Here is a 16,268-nt window from a genome sequence, read left to right as displayed (position 1 = left end):
GGCTTTGAGTTTGAGAAGGCCCAATAAATCATATTGAAATAATTTCACCAGAGTTCTTGAAGTTTGGCACCGTTAACAAATCAAGGAATAGAATTTCCTCACTTTTCTAGTCTGGAACAGTTTCTCGTTTTTCTTTAGTCAAGTGAATGGGTTTCAGGTAAAAAAAATTCAGAAAACTGTAAACCCTCTGAAAGTCTCAAATGAGGATGATTCACTTGGAGTAATAACCACATGAGCAGGAGGTCTGTGATTAATGACTTAATTTTATCATCTCCATGTAGATAAACCCCTGAGTACCTGAGGGCTGCACTTTGTGAGGGACCCAGTGTATGATCTAAACGATAGAAAACATAGGAGTTGGCAATATTCAGTGCTGGTGAAGTTGAAAGTAAAACATACTCTTGGCTGATAAGAGAGTAAAGTGGTCATGCACTTTAAAGGGCGATTACTGATACTTAGTCAAATAAAACATATTTTTTTCCTTTTTCAGTGTCTACCCTATTCGAAAATATTGAAAAACAACCTATACGTCTCTCAACCTGGAAATGTCTAAATAACGTGTGCAACAGCCATATTCTGGAATATGGTGCAGTGATTAAAAGAAGTGAATTAGCCTTAGAGCTCAAAAATGTATTATTGAGTGAAAAAAAAAAGACAAGTTCCATAAAGATACAGTTCATATGATACGTTTTATGTGAAACAAAACAAAAGGCACTCACACAAAATGATATGTGTTTTCTATGGGGACATGTATATGGAGATAAATGTTTAATTTAAAAATCTAAGAGCCTACATAGTATACAGATAACAAAGGTGACTTAAGGAGGAGTGAAGGCATTGCCGCTGAGTGGTCGGGGGAACTTGAGACTTCTTAGTTGTTAATTGTATTAATTAACCCTAGCTGCTTAAATAAATAAACCTCACTATTTAAGTGGCTTAACACAGTAGAAAGGTATATTTTGCTCCCAAGTCCAAATGGGTTTCCCAATACGCAGCACCTATCTTCCTGGCGATAATTCGGGGACCCAGGGTCTTCCCATTTCTTGGTCTTCCGTTCATTGGGGGAGGAGAATTCTATGAAGCCGCCTGCTGGGTCTTCAGTATCTAGCTGTTAGGGGTCAGGAAAAACATGTCAGTTGCACATAGAATGATTTTACTCATCGTGTCTGAAAGTTGAATTTTTCTTCTTGGCGTTTACTTGGTTGAAAAAATAAAAACCATGGAAATGTCCATTCAACATTGATTACAACTCCATTACATGGTAGCACCCAATTGAAAAGGAGTTTAGGAGATGAAACCTAGTTCCATGACTAGAAAAAGAAAACAGATTCAGTGAGCAGTTAGTGAGTCACTGTGACAGTAATGCATTCTTTTTGCACATGTATTACTTATGTAATTTAAAAATTAATACAAATTAAATTTGAGCATAGAAATAAACCAATATTGGTTGATTTAAAATAAGTATTATTCAGCTATAAAGAAGAAGGAAATAGTACCCTTTGCAACAATATGGATGGAACTAGAGAACATTATGCTAAGTGAAATAAGTCAGTCAGAAAAAGACAAATATCATATGATCTCACTTATACGTGGATTCTAAGGAACTGAATGGATGGGAGAAGTGGATGGAGACAGTCTCAGAGACACAGAGGAAGAACTGAGGGTTGCTAGTCGGGAGGGGGTGGGGATGAAGGAGAAGGGGAAGGGATGAGACAATACAATTGGGTAATTGTAATATGGCGGCAGGGATAGAAAAAGACAGTCCGAGGAATACAATCAATAATGTAAGCATTTCTTAGGGGGCCAGATGGACCCATGTCCTTTTGGGGAGTCCACTTCATAGTTGATGTAGAGGCCTAACCACCACATTGTATTTCTGAAACTGATGTTGAATAATACTCTATGTCAACTATAATTATATATACATATAACCTCGGGACATGGAGTAGAGTGCGGGAAAGGATTCAATGGAACTGTAATAGATAAGCACGATATCGGGGGTGGGAGGGCAGTGGATGGGGGGAGGGGGGTTGTTACTTTGTGAGGGTGAAAAGGGTAACTATTGCATTGTTCTGTACACCTGAAACTAACAATAAAAAAAAATAAAAATAAAAAATAAATAAATAAATAAAAGGTAAAGTGTAAAATAAAATAAAAATAAAATAAAATAAAATAAGTGGCCTACTTTATTCCACTATGACTCAGAGTAGCTATGCAGTTTTATTTCTCTGGCCATCAGATTCTTCTGTACAATGAGAGTGTGGAATATAATCATGGATAACCTAATCACATTTATTAAATAATTGTTAGTATTTTGTGTTATATTTTTCCACTTATGTTAAGTGCTATTCAAAATCACTAATCAAGAGCTAATCAGTATTACTAAGTTGAGATCATTCCTACTCAAATCTTGCTACACATGTTCTTCTTTTTAACAACTTTTTTTAAGATGCAAAACTAGCTAGGGGTGCATTTTGAGATCTTCAGAAACCCATTGGGATTAGAAACCACTATAGGTATCACTGGAAAAAAACTTGAGTCTTCTCTGGTTCTGTCATTCTAATTTACTACCTAAGATAGTGCATCATATAAATCACTAGTTTCATAGATATTGTTAAAGAAATGAATGAATTCATAACTTGAATTTATGGAAAATTGTATCCAAAAATGTGTATGTATGTGTGCACAAGAGAGAGTAAGGTTTATACACAAAAATTGTTCAATAATTGAAAATATATTAATAGATAGCATTCTAAAGAAAATTGGACAATTAATAGTTATTGAAAAGGCATTTGATCAAATTAAACATCCATTAGGATAAAAAAGAAAAAAAATGTAAGAACAAAGATTAAAAATTATTTGCTTTTCTTTCCATCCATGATTAGTAATATGATGCCAAATCAACATATACTACTTCCTTAATCTTGGGGGCATTTTCTAAAATAATATCAGGGGGAAAAAATCTATAACTTCCCACATTATTTAATCTTTTCCCCACCCCGAGAAGTTCTAGTCTAAATATTGCAATAAGGTGAGAAATTAATGATACAAATATATTGGAAAGAAGTAAAAAATTATCAGTATTTGGGAGTGATAGATTTCTCCATCAAGAAAGCTTTTTTTTTTAATTAAAGTTTATTGGGGTGACAATTGTTAGTAAAGTTACATAGGTTTCAGGTGTACAATTCTGTAACACATCATCTATATATATCACATTGTGTGTTCACCACCCAGAGTCAGTTTTCCTTCTAAAATTAATAACACATTAAATTCTGGGTTCCAAATAGAAATATAATAAAAAAATATATTGCATAACTGAAATATTCAAGAACTGTCTTAACCAGAAATCTTAGGTATCTATATATAAAAAACTGCAGAATTCTTTTGAGGTAGAGATAAAGACTTAAACAAATAGACAAACATTTCATGTTTTTGAATGGGAAGGCGGAGCGCATTCAAGTGGTCAGTTCTTTCTTAGTAAATTTAATGTAATTTAACTCAACCTCTTTCCACTTTTCTTTTGTTTTTTTGAATTTGAAAATATCATCTTAAGGTTCATCTTGAACAATAAATATAGTAGTTATGAAATGTTGAAATAAAGAGAATACTGAGAGCAGAGATAAATCTACTAGATGTGAACTACATTATAAGGTTTGGATCACTAAAAAATATTGCACGGTCATAAAGAGAGCAAGAGAGCTCTATGTGATATAGCAGTTCATCCAGACAAAATCCTCTAAGGTATAAATATGTAAGAGCAGGTCAAGGTAGCAACCCACGGCGTGAGAAGTGCACCGTGCTCCCTAACGCGTGCTGTTTGTTCCTTAGCCTGCACCACTCTTTCCCCACTGGTCCCCTGTGCGTGATTGATGTCTATCCATCCTTTCACGTAAATCTTTCTCTAACACCTTGTTCTCTCCCCATTGACTCTGTGCCATGTCTATGAGGCATCAGTAACTAGAGCATGGACTTATTCTGGAAGTCACTAAAGGATTTCAGTTTCATACCCAAAGGGTGTTGATTCATGGTAAAAGAGTCCAGCCATGACTGTGGACCTCTCCTGTACAATGTTATTGTCAGTTCCTCGGAAAGGGGAAGAGAAATTTTGCCCATTGTGAAAATAGCCTGTGGTGTGGCTGACAGAATCGGGATCCAAATGATCCAATCATGCCAAAGCACGGGTTGAATGAGATGAAATGAGGCAGGCTTACACGTAAGTTCCTACAACTTGGAGCTGGAAATCCATTCGTAGAGTCCATTTGTGGACTCATTCAGCAAATATGTATTGGGTCCTTATTGTGTCAGGCAGTGGAGAAACAGATGGAGTGATGGCACACGTCTCTCTTGCCTTTAATGAATTAGTAGCTCTAAGAATTGCTTGAGTGGAAGCTCCCTAAAAGCGGGATGGGGTCCACCTTGGTCATGGATGTTTCTTCCTCCAGTACCTACTGCAAGGTGGGTCAAGTTATTAAAAATTGTGTAGGTAGAAAGTCAAAGAAAAAAATGTCTAGTAGATTTCTGGGAGCATCAGAGAATTTTGTGAAGTTTTGAGACACTGTTGGCAGATGCATAATATACTATTTAAGAAGACTAGAGTAGGTTCATCAGATCATATCATTGGCTCAAACCTTCCGATGCCATCTCATTGCACTAAATCAAATTCACGCCCTTTGTCATGGCCTAGAAAGAGCCACGTACTCTGGCCCCACCTCTTTTTCTGAGCTGTCTCTCATCTCCCTCTGTGACTGTGCTCTTGCCACACTGCCTTCTGTCTCATACTGGGACACACCAAGCTCATTCAATTCAAACGCATTCCTGTCTTAGAGCCTTTGCTGTTGGTGGTCCCTGGGCCTTGAACCCCCCATTCCCAGATCTTCACATGGCCCCGTTCAATCAGAAATCAGCTCTGTATCAGCTCCTCACTCCAGCCTCCAGCCTAGGCAGTCTAAATAGCTTGCTTTCTCTTGCCACCAAGTTGCCTTTCAGTCTCCCCGCTTGCCTGCTCTTTATCTCCAGCACCTGGAACAACGTCAGGCCCACAGTAGGTATTTAGTAAGCATATAGCAATGAATGAATCTTTGAAATAACAAAAGGGGCCATCAGAGGCGATATTGAAGTCCAATGCTTTGGTTGAGAAAAGACGAAAAGGTAGGTTAGAATGAAAATGATGTCAATTTATGAAAGTAAACTTGGTTTGACTTGTTTTCCCTTCAATAAGACAAATCTGCCTTGAGCCTGTATCACCCCCATCAAAGTTCCAGCATGTTTTATTTCCATTGTTTGGGCAAACTATAGTTGTTTACCATAAATGAAATCATCAGTGTTTATTTCACTCCTAAGAGCATCTCCATTTACATGTTAGCATAAGACATTCATTGATTTCTGAATACAGATGTCTAAAATTTAATGAATCTTTATGAATCTTTGTGTTTAGTAAGTACCTCAGTGGTAAAATTTCCATTTGGATTTCTGAGGTCCTATAGCTTGAGAACAACTATGTAAAACTACTTAGATTCAGATAACCAGTTTATCTAGTATCATGTTTACAAAATGTTTGTTTTAATCATAGTAATCAATTTTATTATAATTAGCTTCAACAAATTAAAAACACAAGTGTGTAGCTCTGGTTTTCTCTTCAGTGAGGAGGAAAATCATTAGTTAAATAATTGCCAAGTATTAAGAGGTACTAATAAACTTAGTTACAAACCTTCCTCTTAGTCCACATTTTAATCAGGCTTCGCAGCATCTTTCGTATTTTGGAAGTGAATCGTCTTTGAAAGACAGAAAGCACAGGAGTTTAGAATAGTAAATGATGATCCCAAGTCAAAGGTCATAGTATCAGGTAATGTTTTTTAAAGGACTTGAAGAACTTTGGAGCACTTAAAATCTGAACATTAGAATTATGGTTCGGCAAGAGTATTTGCAAAGAGATTAGAGTCACACTTAATAAACTAACAGATTTACAGATTCTCAAGATAAGGAGTAATTGCTACACTGATTTCCCTGGAAGTATTGAGTATGCCTGTTTCACCACAACTTCACCAAGTTTATGTTTTAATCTTAATAGTATTTTAATCTATGCCTTGATTGCTAGTTTGAACATTTCCCCATATGATTATTTTCTACTTAGAATTTCTTTCATGTGAATTACCTATAAGCATTCTTAAGAGTTTAAGAAAAGCATTACATTACATAATGATACAGAGATGCATAGAAGCGAAATGAGATGAAGTGCTCTAAAAAGCAAATGCACAATAATTTGTATCTTCTCAACGATTAAGAGTTCCCAATGTGTACCATTTGTTTTCTAAATGGGGAAAAATCAGCTAAGATCTATAAGTATCCTAACATCTACAAGTAGCACCTACAAGAAGAGATGGAAGCTACATCCAGCTTCCACAGCACCATCAGTTTACCAACTCCAATAGAGAGAACTTCTGGGGAGTGGTGGTCAGTGGTTGGGAGCAAAACAGAACAATAAGAAACTTCCCAAGGAACTGGAATTCAGAGCTCAACATCCAAATTAGCTTTGAATAAAATTTTAGCTACTTCGGGACTAATGTTTACCCACAAGGAAGAGTATCATTTACACATTCTTTATACACATCTCAGGCTCCTGAATAATTTAATCTGTGATTTTCTTTTCTCTTTCATAAATACATAGATAAATAATATATACCATATTCCACTCACCGAACATCACGGAAAATCTTCTGGGCTCTCTTGCCCACCATACTTACCCTTCCCAGCTTTTGGAACTTTGACCTAAATGTTTTAGAAAAATGGGATCTCTTTTATAATCTACCGTAGTCTTAATCTCTTCAAGAATATTTGAAAGATGTAATTCTTTTCATGGAAGTACAATGTAGATTTATGTATATCGATATTTAAATTATTTTTAATTCTAAGAATTAAAGTATAAATGCAAAGTGTACATCTAACATGAATTTGACAGTATAAAATTTAAATGGATTCAGATTTTGTGTGGCTGATGAGTTAGGGGATCACCGAAGCTAAATCAGAAATGTTTACTGATTTAAAGTCACTTATATTAGGCTGTGTAGCATGGTTGCATGATTTACTAAATTAAAAGGATATTTTAATCTTCTCAGTGCTTCAAAAATAATACAATTGTACATTGAATTCAGGATTCAGAAGAAACGGGCAAAGACTTCAGAATCACGAGTTGGTTTTTTAACTTTATTATCACATTGTGTTATAGATACTTAGATACTCGTTAACTCTCTTGTTAGAAATGTGTTTAGAAGGCAGGGACAAAAATCTATCTTTGTGTTTCTAGCACCTACGAAGGAGCTTTGCACCTACTCTGGGTTCAGTAAATGTTTACAGAAGAAATCAATGGGCTGTAGAGTGATTTCCTCAAGCATGTGTGATTTTTTTTTTCTGGCTGTCCCTTTCACTGCACATTATCTGTATAGTGTGTGTGTGTGTGTGTGTGTTATATGTTTAATATTCATCCTTGAAGCTCTTTGGCAAAGATATTCACTTGGAAGGCAGAACAGTAACCCCCTAGCGATGTCCAGTCCAAGTCGCTGGTACCTGTGGATATGTTACCTTACGTAACAAAAGGAACTGTGCAGAGAGATCTGATTAAGTTAAGGACCTTGAGACAGGTGGTTATCCTGGATTATTTGGGTGGGTCCAGTGAAGTCACAAACATCCTTAAAAGTAGAAGAGGAGGCAGAGGAAGAAGTGAGAGTGGTGCCCGATGAGGATTCCACCAGCACTGCTGATTTTGAAAATGGATGAAGGGGCAACAGGTGAGGAATGCTGGCAGCTTCTAGATACTAGAAAAAGCAAGAAAACTGCTTCTCCCCTAGAGCCTCCAGAAGGGAATGCAGCCCTACTGACGGCATGATTTCAGCCCAGGAAGGCCCATGTGAGATTGTCAGAGCTATGGATAAGAAGATAAATAAATAGAGTTTAAGCCACTAAGTTTGTGATAGTTACAGTGGCAGTAGAAAATGAATACAGTCTGTGACACACACCTTTTTTATCCCTTTCAGCTTCTGACACAGTATGTTGCACAAAGGAGAGACCCAGGTCTCTTTGACAGATTCTCATTCTCACCACTTTCCCCTTATTTGATATCCGTGTTTGCTGCCCTATTCCACCCTGAACAGGACCGCATTAATCAGGATCCCTCTGTTTGCAAATAACAGAAAGCTAACACCAACTCACTCAAACAAAAATTTTTTTAAATTAAAAATTTATAAAAAGAGGTGGGGCAGAAATATCTCACATAAGTGGGACCTCTGAGAGCTAGAGATGGCTTCAGTCCCAGCTAAAATGAGGGCCCCAATCGGTCCACAGTCTCTCTGTCTCTCATCTGCTTTCCTCTGTATGAAAACTTGTGTATTTCTAAGATTCACATGTATTTAGTGGCAAAACTGCCCACTTTCAGGAAAAAATACTAATTTTCCCATGTTTGTAGCCTAGGGGTTTGAAATGGTACCAATTATCCATTGCTACATTTAAAAATGCTCCAAAATGTGTTGGCTTAAAATACAAACATTTCTTTTATTTACTCAGAGTTCTGGAATTTGAGGAAAGCATATGGGAGAGAACTTGTCTCTGCTCCATGTGACATCAGCTTGAGGCAGTGCAGTTGGAGCTCAAGGATTCACTTCCAAGATGGCCTCACTCACATACGTTGCTGCTGGCTGTTGGTTGGAAGCTTAGCTGGGGTTGTTGGCTAGGAGACGCAGTTCTCCTTCATGGGACTGCTTCCCGTGACTAGGCTGGCTTTTCGCGCTATGGCGTCTTAGAGTAGTTGGACTTTGGATTTAGCAACTGACGTTCCCCCAAGCACAAAGAAACTTCTAGTCCTTCTTAAGGTTTAACCCAAAACTGACACAGGGTCACTTGTGCCACATTCTACTGATTCAGGATCAGTGGGCCCAGCCCATATATGAGGACAGGAGACTACATAGGCAAGGAGTGACAATAATCATCATGGTTCACTGGGGCCCCCAGAGTAGCGCTCTCCCACAGTGGATAATGGAGCTTTGTGAATGATGGTCCGGACAGGACCGTGGGGAAGGATAGGGACAGTCCAACCAAGGACAAGGGCTGAAAACAAAACTCAGGTACCCAGAAAAACCATTTCCTAGAGTGCTCGAAAGTAGTCAATGAAGCAAAGTTGCATTTCCCTCAAAGTACATTTATCATATAGTTTGTATACTTTCTGTAGTTGCAGAGGTAATTAAAAATTTAGATTTAAAGATAAGGAATCTCAAACATTTTTCCCATTCAATTTTTCTTATACTATGAATGAAAATGATGATAATATATAGCAAACACTACTACAAAAGAATTAAATTGCAGGATTCTTAAGGAATAAAGTGTAATGTGGCTAATCCAGTGGGGTTTATTTGCAGTAACCTTTTTCATGTGACAGTTCCTTGGGTATTGTGGTGAAATATTTACACCCTACATCCACTTTTTTATGGTTTGTATTTACTCTCCACAGTACTGATCCCCAAATATCATATTATTAGAGCTGTTTTATGGTAGTTTTAAGTTTGAATATTTGAAATGCATTAAATTAATTTTATCTGTTTAGCAAAGTACAGTAAGGTTTTTCCCATTAACGTTTTCCTTATAGCATCAACCATGCATACGTTTAAGGATATGGTGGACTCAAATTACTCTTATTTGAATTTTATATTTAGTGAATGAGCATGTGCTATTAGGGATTAGGCAGGATTTAGGAACTGTGTGTATAAGGATTATTTAAGATGGAATTGCCAGAGATCCTGGAATATTTAGAACACACTTGTTGATTGATTTTTACTATAGTAAATATAAAGCAATAACAACTATATAAATTATTCAGAGACCAGTCATTCACATTGGGATTCTTTAGAAATTGTTTCAGAAAACAGTTTGACAGGGTATTCTTTTTATAGTTATTTTTTTCCCAAATTCATGTACAAAAAAGATATAGGTCTATTTGAAATAGATTAACATGGATTGTTTTAAAATGAAATTAAATGTGTTAAAACATTCAAATGAAGACTGCACGATCTTTCCTACCAAAGCTCTCTTTGATAATTTATTTATTTTAAATATTATTTTTGTCTTTCAGGAGGTATTATATAGTGAATGTAAGAGATTTATTTAAAAACCTCGGATCTCTTGAGAGTGCTTTAGTCCTTTGCCTCAAAATCTGCACATAGGCAAAATTCCTGATATTATGAGTTGGGATTTTCAGTGTAAGAGGATTTAAAATCTCTGCTAAAGCAAGGGCTTGTTAGCTGTTTCTAAGCATCATATATCAGAGAGACCCAGCTACTTACCAATCACTCAAACGAAAATGGGGCAGGGCAGAACACATGCAATGAAGGAGGCCAATTTAGACCAAGTGGAAGGTATCAAGTTCTCTTAAAATGGGCCTTTTATTCTACCAAGATATCCAATCCAACTCCAGAAGCAGACAGAATAATCAGTATTTACATTTACATAGGTATGGATCTCTTTCTATATGCAGATACGGTTCATTTTTCAAAGGTTTTCATTCATTAAAGCAGTTTGTGACATATTGTGGAAAGATTTAGCATTTGGGTGTTTGCAGATTTGGAGTTAGAGACCCCAGTTATCTACTCACAAGTTATGTGACTTTGAAACATTCTTAATAACCTTTCACTTGTTTTCCCATAATAACTTTATGGGTCTCAGTTACCTACACTCTTTGAGGTGTTCTAAAGATCCAGTGAGAGAATACCAAAATACTTCCCACACTGCCGAATACTTACTACATTATCACAATTTAAATTATTATGACTACCACTGCTAGTAAAACATGATTGGATAACTGGCCTGTAAACAGCCCATTGGAAAATACAACCAAGTAGGTTGGATGTGTTTTATTTTTTGAAAATATATTCACTTAGAGTACACACATGAGGTCCAAAGCAGTCAGTGTGTATGTCTCCATTCTCTTTAAAATACTGGCCCTTTCATTATTAACTTTCAATGGACACAAAATCCAGAGAGATGACTGCAAACTTTTTCTAAATAATTGGGGATTTAATTTTTTTTAACTATAATCCAGAAAAGTCATGGCTGTTAATAAAGATAACTTTGCCTCCTGGTATTGTTTCTTGAGATGATTCATATCCAGTTGGATGTCTAGCAATGGTGTTGGGTGTGTGGGACCAGCCAGGTATTTCCATTAATTTTTGTTTCTCTGTGTTTCTCTCGCAGCTATCGGCAGGACCCTCATCCCCCGTTACTTTAGCACTGTGTTTGAAGGAGGGGTGACTGACCTGTATTACATTCTCAAACACTCGAAAGAGTCGTACCACAACTCCTCCATAACGGTGGACTGCGACCAATGCGCTATGGTCACCCAACATGGGAAGCCCATGTTTACCAAGGTACGGGGCGCTGTGTACCATGGCTTGTTCTTCTCTGTGTGTATTGAAGGATAATCATTAAAAGCATTCTTCTGGAGCCCGAGCTGATTTATCACATCATAATCTTTTTGGTTCGTGACATGGCTAGATTCTTGGCGAACACTGTTCTAAGTTGTGTGCACGTGATATGGAGCACAGTCAATCATGAGAGGGGCTTAAAACTAAGAGGAAGAGAGGTTTGGCTGCCTGTGAAACTCAGGTTGCTACATGAGAATTTTGGTTTTTGTGCAAAGGGTCTTCTATAGCTAAAAGAACGTTCCCCCATTGTTAGTCGTCAGATTGAGAGATACATTCCAGTTTATCCAAGGACCATCTAGAATCACAGTCATCATCATAATACCATTAGTTGCTAAAGAAATTGTATATGTTACTAAAATTAAATACTTTTTAAAGCTAAATTCAATGTGAACAAACAGGGCAGGGATAAAATCCAACCAACCACAAGTCAGCTCACCATGATCTTTAAGGAACATACAAACATAAAATATAAACAAAATTAGGGAGTTTGGAGTTTAAAGGTCGTTTCCCCAAATTCTGAGAAGTTCTGTGATTGGTCATTCAGCCAGTAAACCAGAAGTTGGTTGTGAAAGAGAGAATAAGAAACACAGGGGAGGGAAGGATAAGGATCAGATTAGTCTTTCAGGCAGAATTCAAGGCCCTATGAAGGATTTGAAATGAAAAAGAGAAGAGATAGAGAATCAACCCCCATCTACACATTCTGCACCTATGCTCCTTCCCATACACGGATAATTGAAATATGGATTACTTCCTCGAGGCAAAGACCTTTCTGGAACTCTGCAGACAATCCTTTATGTCTTCTCCCAAGTAGAAAAACTAGTAAGACCAAATATTTAGTCATAGAATCTGGCAAACAGAAGCTTATTCTAATGAACACTAGTTCACTGCACTTTGACTAAGACTCAATGTAAAGTTAATTTGTGATATTAACGATAGCAGCTATCTCTTTTAGTTGGAAACACAAATGGCAACCCTCTCTATAGTTAAGACAAGTTGAATTATCAGGGTGAAGTACAAAAACCCAAATTACAAAACTGAAGATGTGTTTGTTCCTTATGGACAATATTGCTGAAAGAACAAATAGAAAATGTTTATTATTTAAAGTATTCCTTGATCTTGTTGGTATCGTTTAATCTCTGTGGTGCCCACGATGGTATATAAAATGAAAGGCAAAGGAAACAGTTATGTAATGAAAAAACAAATCCTCAGATGCCACTGCTTTTATGATACCTTGACTTTGTCAGTAGACATTTTAAATGTGGGGCAGGAGTTGGACTTTCTCTTTCTTCCTTTTTAACAGTTGAGAAGAGAGGAAGGTTGTCATTCAGAGACAAAGGAGATCCCCACTGTATGCAGAAGCCTGTGCTGGGAAGAGTTTCCCTATGTGGAAAGGAATGATCACTTGCATGACAGTTTAATCTGTCCATGTCGCACTTCATTTAGAGATGCAAAACATTTACATAATCTTGTAGATCAGATGGATACACAGTCCATTTCGAGAGATACAAGTCTGAGCACTGCACAGAAAGCCTTTTCCTTGCTGCTTCATTGTTCTTTTGTTGTTGTTTGTTTGTTTGTTTGTTTGTTTGTCAAGGCTTAGTGTTACTTTTAGGTAATTCAAGAAAAACACACAAATACTTATGCTTTAAGGGGAAAAAAATCCATGGCAATTAAATAATACTTTGCCATAATTGAAGGAGCTTCTTCCACAGCCTGTAGCCATTGAAAATAAAAATGCATCTTATAGCAGTGCTCTTATATTTTCCTCATTGTCTTTTTACTCAGGCCAAAACTTTTCCATAAATGATAGTGGTCAGTTGCTCTGAGGATATAGTTCTATCTATTTAGGCCTGATTATAAATCAAACAGAATCCTATTCTTCTGATGAACTGATAAATTGTTTTGTTGTTGTTTTTTTTTAGTCACATGGAAAAACTAGGGTTTTCTCTATTGCATTTTTCCTCATTGGGAATGCCCCCTCCCAGGTGGCTGAGTGATTTGTTCAGGTGTCCCAGACGCTCTCCAGGAAGACCTGCACCATCTCCTGAACTCAGCTCGCTCAACCTCAAGCTTCAATTATTTAGATCACCCATCTGACTCTACTCCATGGCAATACAATTTGCCAGCTCTTGTAATGAATATTCCCATACTGTGATGAAAAATATTGCTTTCTGGGAAGTGTAGCTTGGCTGTGTGAACTTAGTCCACATGCTAATTATGCACATTTATTTTTAGAAAATTTGAAAGGATTCTTTTTTTTTTCTCCTTAGTGATTATTATACAACCCAAAGAATCTTTCCAGTTTTTCTTTATGGTACTTATATTAATTAAAAATTACTCATCTTTTGTATAAGAAAATAATATGGCTATTTAGTATAAAACAGTAGACTAATGACCTTTCTGTATCACAAAGAAAAATAGTCTGGAAGCTGATGCTTTATTTTTAAAGGGGAGCCTGCTATTAGTACATGGCATTACTTAGCACGTTATGTGGAGGCAGTATCGCATTGTTCTAATTTAGACTATCAATAAACTCTAATTCCCCAAATAGCATTTGACCCAGTGGTTCTGAGTTGCTTTTATGAAAATTTGGTCACTTGGTGAATCAAAAATCAGCTGCAGTCCTAATCAACAGTAATATTTAATATTCCTCAGAGTATAGTGCACATTTTGCAATTTCCTGATCCTAGGAACATTATAGATTATGGATAAATATGTAATTAGAGTTTTAAAACACACATTATGAAGCCTCTCTTTTCTGTATTCAATTTCAAATCAAATTGAAAACAAGGCTTAATAATGAGAGGAGCAATCAACAAGGTTTTTAGAATCAAAGACCCTTGAATTATATTTGAGGGTGCAAATACTGGCCGGTGCTGAGAGGAGCCCTCTCTGGGGTACATGTTGGGTTACTCTTAGGATTCACAAACTAGAACAATAATCACAGCCATTAATGGACACCTTTATCACTTCTGTAAGCACAGGCTTATTTTTGTTCTGGTCTCAATTATTTATTATGAAATAATTTACCACCATAGAAAAGTGCCATGAAAGTGCACCATCGAGTTTCCTATATGAATACTCATTCATGTCTTTGACAGTTATCATTCTTAGCCTGTATACCACGTGATACTCCGGGATTTCTATCATACATTTAAATTCTTATCCTGACTGTAATCATGATCATATTGCTTTAATATGTGTGTGTGTGCATATATATATATATATATATATATATATATATATATATGCATTTACACATACAACATCTCTAAGTAAAATACAATGAGCTTTATGCAACTGTTAATCTAAAAGCACAATTCTGTGCTTCCCGGTTGGTGAACACGTAGAGATTTGGGGTGAGTGGCGTGCTCAAAGAGGGCATGGAAGCTTCTTACCCCTCCCCACACACCTTTCCCTATGTTTCCCTTCCATCTGGCTGTTGCTAGATAGTAATCTAGTAACTAAAATAAATAATTAATAATAATAATAATAATAATAATAATAATAATAATAGCACTATTCTATGTATACTGTTCCAGGTATAAAGACCAAGACATTTAAATAAACACTCTCACCTAAAAAGCACATTTTATTTCCTGAAAGCTATATGAGAACTGCATTATGCATATAACTACATGGTCAATATTGCTTCATAATTAGTGAAAGACAGAAAAGGGTTAAAAAGCTGCCGGTTAGTTTGAGAAATGTTCTTTTTGAGTTTGCTTGTCCCTAGCCTAGTCTCAAGCTAGCACGTGATCCACTGAATGCCTGCCAGCCTCTTTCTTGTTGATCCTCCGGAGACCATCTGTGCTGGGGGCATTGATTAGAGTGTGTCTGCTGGGATTACATCTTTTCTGTTGCCATGCCAACTAATCAGCTGATTTTGGTTACCACAGAAACAAAATGTCAGAGCTCACAGTACGGTAACATGAATTCAGCACAACAGAAAATGTTTTCTTAATTGGAGACCCTTTTGATTTTGGATTCCAAGTGCAAGGCAGCTTTAAAAAAAAGGGGGCGACTTTAGATAAAAGCTACATTAATTGTATTGATTAAGAGGAATGCACAGAATTTTTCTGAAAAGAGAAAAAAATTAATTCCTTTTTATAAGCTATGCCCATATTATTTTACCATTTCTAAACCATATATATGTATGTATATATGTATTTCCAAATCATATATATCTATGTAGATAGATAGATAGATAGATAGATAGATAGATAGATAGATAGATAGATATAGATAGATATGTCTTAAGCGCTCTATTCTATTTGCTGATTGTTGCATCTAAAATAAATCACAAAGCTTCAATTTCCTTTAACTTCCAAACGGGGTTGGGGCAGAGAGGCTTCACAGGGCTTGGGAGGAGGCTTGGGGTCTAGTTACTTAGGGAAAACCAATAGTGACCAAATTCTCTTCTATCCTTTCATTTAAGGAAGATATTTAATGTTTGTTTGTTTGTTTGTTTGTTTGTTTGTTTGTTTGTTTGTTTGTTTGTTTTGAAGAAAACACCCAACACAGTCAACTCAGATTCAGTGCTAAGGATTGTGCCCTTTCTTACACACGATATGCCCTGGATAAAACTGATTCCTTGGTTTGGGCTGAGAAAGGAGAAGCCCAAGGCTTGTTGCCATTTTCCCTTTCGTCGCCCCATGACAGTTGGGCTGCAAGAAGAGTCCTCACAGTAAACAAAGGACACAATTTAACTTGACCTTACAGATGCTCCAATTGAGTAATTCATCTGAAGGCCCACATCCAGGCCTTCCCATTATGAAATTCCTTTCCAGTAGAAGTAAATCAGAACCT

General features: G+C 36.6%; 1 protein-coding gene across 8 annotated transcripts in view; it reads left to right on the top strand.

Annotated features, from left to right (window-relative positions):
* The window catches only part of LDB2 (LIM domain binding 2), a 204,713-nt gene that overhangs the window by 116,027 nt on the left and 72,418 nt on the right, over nucleotides 1-16,268 (top strand). For all 8 annotated transcript variants that reach the window (XM_019625132.1, XM_019625131.1, XM_019625126.1 and 5 more), the window contains exon 2: nucleotides 11,230-11,402. In XM_019625132.1, coding sequence (XP_019480677.1) covers nucleotides 11,230-11,402 — 173 coding nt within the window. The remainder of the gene's footprint in view (nucleotides 1-11,229; nucleotides 11,403-16,268) is intronic.

The sequence above is a fragment of the Hipposideros armiger genome, unplaced genomic scaffold (assembly GCF_001890085.2).
Source record: "Hipposideros armiger isolate ML-2016 unplaced genomic scaffold, ASM189008v1 scaffold_616, whole genome shotgun sequence".
Taxonomy (NCBI): Eukaryota; Metazoa; Chordata; class Mammalia; order Chiroptera; family Hipposideridae; genus Hipposideros; species Hipposideros armiger.
Note: the sequence above shows the minus strand (reverse complement) of the source record. Positions and strands in the feature narration are given on the sequence as shown.